Source organism: Anneissia japonica, unplaced genomic scaffold (genome assembly GCF_011630105.1).
Source record: "Anneissia japonica isolate Jap-2015-1 unplaced genomic scaffold, ASM1163010v1 scaffold7731_len1735946_cov199, whole genome shotgun sequence".
NCBI lineage: Eukaryota > Metazoa > Echinodermata > Crinoidea > Comatulida > Comatulidae > Anneissia > Anneissia japonica.
In genome coordinates this window covers 337,096-344,729 of record NW_022758997.1, presented here as the reverse complement: position 1 = coordinate 344,729, position 7,634 = coordinate 337,096, and the positions used below count along the sequence as shown (strand labels likewise).

The following is a 7,634-nucleotide window of genomic DNA, read 5'->3' as shown; positions in this document are numbered from 1 at the left end:
CAGAAATACGTCAAGCCTTTCTTATTTTCTACGACGAACACTCTGTTTTACAAATAAAATTATATATGCTAATTTACTATATATAGTATGTATGTTTACAGTGTGGTGCTATCAAATTATCAAGTATGTAATAATTGTCTTAGTAGGCAAATATGAGGCCTAAGCATTGCCTGGTATTGCTTAACCACATAATACATCTCTAAAATGTCCACATATTAGTTTAAGCTGTTCCGATAAATAGATACTAGTACGTAAGTGGCAAAAATTAATGAAAATGCATAAATCTAAATTCGTAGCATCTGACTACTAACGGTGTAAAAATAGAAATAGGCCTACGTGATAAACGTAACTCTTCATGAATGAAGATCTTTTATAACACCTCTTGGCTAAAATATGTTTGATATATCCGGTTTCGAGAGCGCGTACATTTTTTATGTCACAAAAACATGCTAAATATGTAACATGCGATATAAATAAAGCAAAGAATTTGAGATACGAATATAATATGTATTAAAATTCTAACAAAAAGCAGAATCCAATGTCGTAAGTACGTTTACGATTTAGCGTGTCATGTAACATGTATACAATAAACCATAAAACATTAGCAAAAAATGTTGCCTACTTAGTGATGTGACCAACTGCATATCCTCATAGGCCCAACATTGCTTATTACTGTGGAAAGCGTGCCTCTATAAATGATATAGGCCTAAATGTTGTTTTTGTACGAAAACAAGGCCTGTACGCATAAAAACTACCGTATTCACGTACGAACCCACAATTTTGAATATTTTCATTTTACAAAAATCGGATATTTCATCAGTGTCGCGCGTATTGACAACATAGTACTTACCATAGTGTTTGTTCGACTCGTAGCCGGCATGACAGTCGAATCTTCATTAATATAATACTTAATTTAGCATGGATGTCTGTTAGGTGAACACCGTGGTTGGGAGATGAACGCTGCGGGACTGAATCTTATGATAGCCTGTCTAAAGAGGCTGGATCGTCACAGCTACTCAATTAGTTTGCATTTGTACACAAAGCGTGAATAGGCGGTTCACTTCAGAGACCACTTTAGGCTTTCATCTGCCGCTGGCCAATCAACTTATCTATTTATGCCTGTGATGTTTACCGCCGGCCAATAGAATGGCGTCATGGTGGATACATAAGGCTCGCCGATCTATTAACCCTGACAGCAAGATCAAAGCTGCCGACAAGAATTTGTTGACAGGAAAAGTGTCCTTCATTACGTACAGGGCTGGATTGGGCGGGACAAAGGCGGGCAAGTTGACCAACTATTTGTAGGCTGCCTTTTCAGTTTAGTGATTAATGGAACCTGAAATTCAACTGATTAAAGGCAGCCGCACTCCTGGTTGTCGGCATTAGAAAGCGATATGCCGGTGCTGAAAGACGACCAGGTAGGATAAACTTCGCTCTGGTCGATCAACATAAAGTTGTAAAAATGAGAGTCGATAGCAACATTAACTTAAACCTACACAACTATTTCCGATAGTTATAGAAAACATAGAGAAACCAGTCTACATTGTCCAACAGGCAGAAATCAAAACCGATAAATGGGACATAATCCACGCCTGCTCTAATGGAAAGCAAATATCATAGGCATTTGCATCAATTTGAACGATCATTTGTCTGAAATGACACAATCATAACGAAACTCGCACTAATATAGGCCTAAGTTTACGTTTGTTTGGTAGGCCTAATTGTTGGACTGCACCTTTTATAACGCCCTCGCGAACTACACACGCCAGTCTGACTAAAACACCAAATACGATTGTTATCTGGCAAAATATCTAGAATTTAGCGGCCGAATTGGATTTTAGAAAAACAAAAATTCAATGGAATTATCTTTAATGCGTGAATAATAGCCTCTGTCGGCACAATCAATTTGCCTTTGATCTGCATTGCGATATTACGCGCTACCTACTTTTTATATGTTTCTCTTGATATGAACGGCTCTCTTGGGATAAGGAACACACCGGAGACTGGTTAAATTACGTCACACAACTTTCATTAGAAACTAAATGCTAAATTGTAAATTTATAATTATAATAATGATATTTATATTAAAATTATTCTCATTGACAATACACTTTACACAGACCATAATTTTAATCAAATTAATTTAGTATTGGTAGACCTCTCAAAACATACTTCTGTCTGATCACACAGCTGCGGTCTATCAAACTCGAATTACTGTACATTACATGAAGACATATTAGCATTTCACATTGATAATATTATACATTATTATATAACATGTACGACTTTAATATCTTTTAATGATAGGTAGGCCTATATATATATCGTCTCTGATATGCTAACAAAAACAAATTTAATATAAATTTCAGTATCTCAATTGCTTCTCTTCTCAAAGCTAGTACTTCTTCTGCGATTCTTCTACTACTGCTACTATTCTTGTTCTTGTTCTTGTTCTGCTTCTTCTTCATCATCGTCATCTTCTTCTTGTTGTTTGTTCTTCTACTTGTTGTTGTTGTTCTTCTTCTTCTTCTCTTTCTTCTTCTTCTTCTTCTTCTTCTTCTTCTTTTTCTACTACTACTACTTCATCTTCTTCGTATTTTCCTTCACCTCCTCCTCCTCCTATTCTTCTTCCTTCTCCTCCTCCTCCTCCTCATCCTCATCATCCTGTTCTTCTTCTTGCCTATTCTTCTTCTTATTCTCCTTATACTCCCCTTCTATCCTTCTTCTTTTTCTTTTCTTCTTATTTTCCTCCTATTCTTTATTCTTCTTCTTTTCCTCCTCCTCCTCCTCCTCCTTTTTCTCCTTCTTTTTCTTCTTTTTTTCTTCTTCTTCTTCTTCTCCTATTCTTCCTCTCTTTCTTCTTCTTCTCCTATTCTTCCTCTCTTTCTTCTTCTTCTCCTATTCTTCTTCTTTTTCTTCTTCTTCTTCTTCTCTTATTCTTCTTCTTCTTCTTCTCTTATTCTTCTTCTTCTCTTATTCTTCTTCTTCTTCTTCTCTTTCTTCTTCGTATTTTCCTTCACCTCCTCCTCCTCCTCCTCCTCCTCCTATTCTTCTTTTTCTTCTTCCTTCTCCTCCTCCTCCTCCTCATCCTATTCTTCTTCTTGTTCTCCTCCTCCTATTCTTCTTCTTGTTCTCCTCCTCCTGTTCTTCTTCTTGTTCTCTTCCTCCTATTCTTCTTCTTATTATTCTCCTTATCCTCCCCTTCTACTCTTCATCTTCTTTTTCTTTTTATTTTCCTCCTATTCTTTATTCTTCTTCTTTCCTCCTCCTCCTCCTATTCTTCTGCTTCTTTTTCTTCTTCTTTTTCTTCATCATCATCATCTTCTTATTATTATTTTCCTCCTCCTCCTATTCTTTAATCTTCTTTTTCTTGTTCTCCTCCTCCTCCTCCTCCTATTCTTCTTCTTATTATTATTATTATTTTCCTCCACCTCCTCCTTCTCCCAGAAATGCATGATGAAGTTTTCTTTAAGTCCCCATGGCTCATACGAAAAAATAAAAGAACCTTGGTATTTATATGACAATTGAGTGAATGGTCTGAAATTAGTTATATTTTGTGTATTTAGAACTACCTTTATTGTTTGCTTGGCTTTTTATGTAGGCTGAATTACCGTATTATTATATTATTAGCTTTCAATTAAAATATTTTCTCTGCCAATTGCCCTAGGCTAATAGACGTATAACTATCGAGGTATTTCCATGGAGGTCTTTTTCATAGAGCTTACTTGGCGGGTAATCAGTTTAATGATTCTCGTTCATAGTAAAATCGATAAATCGAAGAAAAAGTATTTGGTTAAATCTGTGTTTCATTTGAGGTAAAATGGCTCTGATTTTTTAAATACTGCAATAAAGCTAAAATTAAATCAATAAATCAGTATCATATGCATTTATAAAACTAAAATAATTTAGTGATTAAAAACATGTGTTTATTACCGATTAAAACAGTTTTACAACTAAAATAATTTATTTAAAAAAAAAAAGAATCTAATGTCAAATAAAATGCCATATAAAGATTAACGAAATAACCCAATACATAAGAAATAACTTTTACATTTTGCAACGCTTTCATTATTTGAGAATAATTTATATCTTGTGTATTTTGGAATAGATTATTAATTTTTTTGAATAGCTAAAAGGCAATTTCCTTATTGATTAAATTTTCAGTTAGTTTATTTGGTGAAAACTATAAACTAGGCCTATACTTTATTTAGGAATCTTAACTTGTTCATTTGTTATTCGTTATTTGTTTAAGTACAATTATGAAGGTCATTTTTTAAAACTAATGAACGTACCCATTTGAATTAATTTAATTTAATTTATTTTTGATATCTATAAATAAAGTAACTAAGAGATCTAGTAACATTTTGTTCAATTTTACTACTTATTTGACAGTAGCATCTTATAGAAAAAAAAATATTTTATTGAAAAAAACATGGATTGATTGAAATATTTATTTAAAACCCAAACAAAGGATTAGTCAATTGATTGATTGATTAGTTTTTGATTTTTTTCCATACTTCAAAATTAAATAAAATCAATTTAGCATACCATTTTATAAAACAAAAATACCATTTTACCTCCTGTCATTCGTTGACATTTTTACCTGGGCCATTTTTTCTAGAGCCTTTTTTACCGGGGCAATTTTTTCAGGGGTCGATTTTCCGGGGCCAATTTAATACAGATTGATTAAATAATGCCAATTATTGATCAAAGGCGCTAAACACAACCTTCTCTGCTCCCTGAGGAGATACGTAGTCCTGTGTGTGTGTACTCAGCACACAATGCTCCATCGTATCAGGTTACCCATTAGGAGACAAGCGACTTGCACAGCGAGGGTTTCGAAACGCTGACTTCAAGGATGGTAGTCCAAGCCACATCCGATACGGTACATTAAGTAATTGATTAATAAACTTATTGATTGTTTGCTTGACTTTTGGTTGACTGATTGATCATCGATCGATCGATTTATTGATTTATAGATAGTACGTAGCAATGTGATAGTTGGCCACATATGTTTTGAGCATTTTACTACTAATGAAAATTTGTAGGCCTATAGTAATAAAATACGACTTATTTTAAAATAATAATATTTTCATAAAATGTTATTATCCGACGTAAACAATTGTGGAGGCGGTTTGAATTTAAGATCCATCGGATTGATGATTACCGGCATGTAAAGTTATGAGAGCTCTGTTTCTCTCTCCAACCATGGAGGAATTAGAACGGCTTCCACGGGCTTCGTTTTTTGTATTAAAGTGAAATTTGAAATGAGTTAGTCACTAGTAGCAGTGGCGAATTCCAGGGGGCGGGGCAGCCGCCACCCACCCCTCCCCTCTCCTCCTATTTTTTTTTTTCAAAATTATAAGAAAAAAAGAAGAAAAAAAAAAAGATTTTAGGAACATATCTGTCACATTGTTAAAACTCAATAATTCGTAACCGGGTACAAAGTTGTCTCCCTATCCCCATACAAGTTGAGAACTCAATGGCATATCTAGGAGGTTCCCCCCAAAAATGTAACGCATCTCCCAGTCGCCCCAAAAAAATCGCAGTCAGGTAGATAAAATATTAAAAATGACCTCAAATCACCTGGTTTGCGAGCTAGCAACTCCTGACATAATTATTGAGCCCCCGTCCACTTCACCATCCCCCGACCCCATTATCCCTGATTTCAAGACTCCTAGAGACAACACTGTCAATACCAAGTTCAAAATGAAGGGGATTGCTACACATGAATTAATGATGGTTGAAGTTGATGATGCGGGGGCGGATGCAGGATTTTGCGGTAGGGGTGCGTGAGGGTCCACCTCACTGCCCCCATCATGGTTGGGGTTAAGGGGATAGAAAATGTTGAGAATATGGAACTCTCAGGCGCAAGGCGCGAAACCAGAGTTTTAGCTGGGTTTCCATAGAATCGCTCACCTTATCGACGACAGTGAGTCGTGAGAGTTCACAGACGAATCGAGGTGCCTTCCCGATTGCGTAGGGCATCTAGCAATGCACCCTGATTCGTCTGCGTCTGCAACGCAATCGGAAAATTTGAATCAGGTTCAACCTTCCCGACAACTGTCGGCGTATCACCGATAGGGTGAGCAATTATATGGAAACCGAGCTTTACCCTGACTATTGCACGTAATGGGGTCCTTCAGTGGGCGGGGTCATGGGAAGAGAACGTAATGTTTGCTTGTTCCGTCGCCGGAAGTCTATTTTAGACATGGGTGGGGCGGGTTGGGGGGGGGGTGCTTCGCGGTAGTCTTGGTGCTCTCCTAGCTTCAGAAAGTTTTGTTTTTTTCTAGATGCTGAGAAATGCACTTATCGTGCATTACTAGACTTCTATTGTGAATGAATACACACTGAATTAATAGTTCTCCCCCATTTTACCATGGAAAATTAATATTGCGATGATGAAGATGATGATGATGATGATGATGATGAGGATGATGATGATGATGATGATGATGATGATGTGATATGATAAGGAGGAGGGGGCATCGTAGCAGGTGACAACAGGCTCCTGTGAAAGGTTAATTAACAGGCCCTTTGATATGAGTGTCAACCGAGGCTCATATCCCGAGTTCGTCGTCACATTTTCAATGCACACAATCAGACAAGAGTAATATTCTACAATTTATATAATTCTCGTCTGTCATGAAAATATCATATATCTAAAAAATTACGTTATATGCAGGCTCGGAAGCGAAAAGTTTAACATAAAATTTTGATAGGCCTATATGTTTCATGTTGTTTGTTGAATGGTCTTTAATGATATTATATTCTAATATGACCACAACATAAGGAAGAACACTTTGTCATCTACAAATTCAGACCCATATACATTTATATTTCCTTAGGCCTACATCACAAGGAAGTCCGCTCTATATCCAAATTTCAGGAAATTATACGTTTTATACATGCACCGACGTGGAAATTTTGTTTTATGTTTTTTGTTGAATGGTCTTTTAAAAAAATATTACAGTCTAATATGACCACAAGATAAGGAAATTCATTTTTAAAATTTTTAATAGATAGTACATAGAATTATTATTGTTTATCAAAATCATTATACACATATTAAATCCAATTAAAAATAAATAAATAAATAAAAAAATACGTTTTGAGTGTACGCGCCGACGTGGAAGGATTAACGGATTAAAAGGATTTCAGCAAAAATAATAATGCATTTTTATTGTACCGCCACCAGCTGGGAAAGTAATTAAATATGCATAGATGTCTTCTGTGATTGGTTGATTGCCAACATTTCAATGCTTAGTGGTTGGATGGTCGGATATGCATAACTCTCATAATAATTTCATATTTCGAAAAATTGTTTGGAGTATATGATCACGTTCCATGATAGATTACATCCAAGGGTGCCCCTAAGCCAAAATTTTAAAGCTAAATAAATTGCGTTTTAAATCGTAGAAAATCATAAATTTATATTCAGTACTGTACATTCTCGACTGTCTTGGAAATGTGGACCTTATCAAATTTGGTTGGGTGCGTTATACACACACTTCGTAACATCCCACCTACAGGATATACGGTCCTGGAAACTTTACATTTTACCTGCCAATTAATACAGTATTTATACGCTTATTAGATATCTTCTCAATTTCTTGGTATTTTTTTTAATTACT

The 7,634-nt window shown here is 35.5% G+C and overlaps 1 protein-coding gene across 2 annotated transcripts in view; it reads right to left on the bottom strand.

Moving 5' to 3' along the window:
- LOC117125526 (transcription factor Sp5-like) overlaps positions 1-1,091 on the bottom strand; it is a 14,109-nt gene extending 13,018 nt beyond the window's left edge. Inside the window, exon 1 of one of the 2 annotated variants that reach the window (XR_004448138.1) lies at positions 851-1,091. Coding sequence is in view for 1 of the 2 variants with exons in the window: in XM_033272040.1 (XP_033127931.1) it covers positions 851-880 (30 nt within the window). In the remaining variant the exon portion in view is untranslated. The remainder of the gene's footprint in view (positions 1-850) is intronic. The other variant, XM_033272040.1, reaches the window with a different exon arrangement.
- Between the last annotated feature and the right edge of the window lie 6,543 nt (positions 1,092-7,634).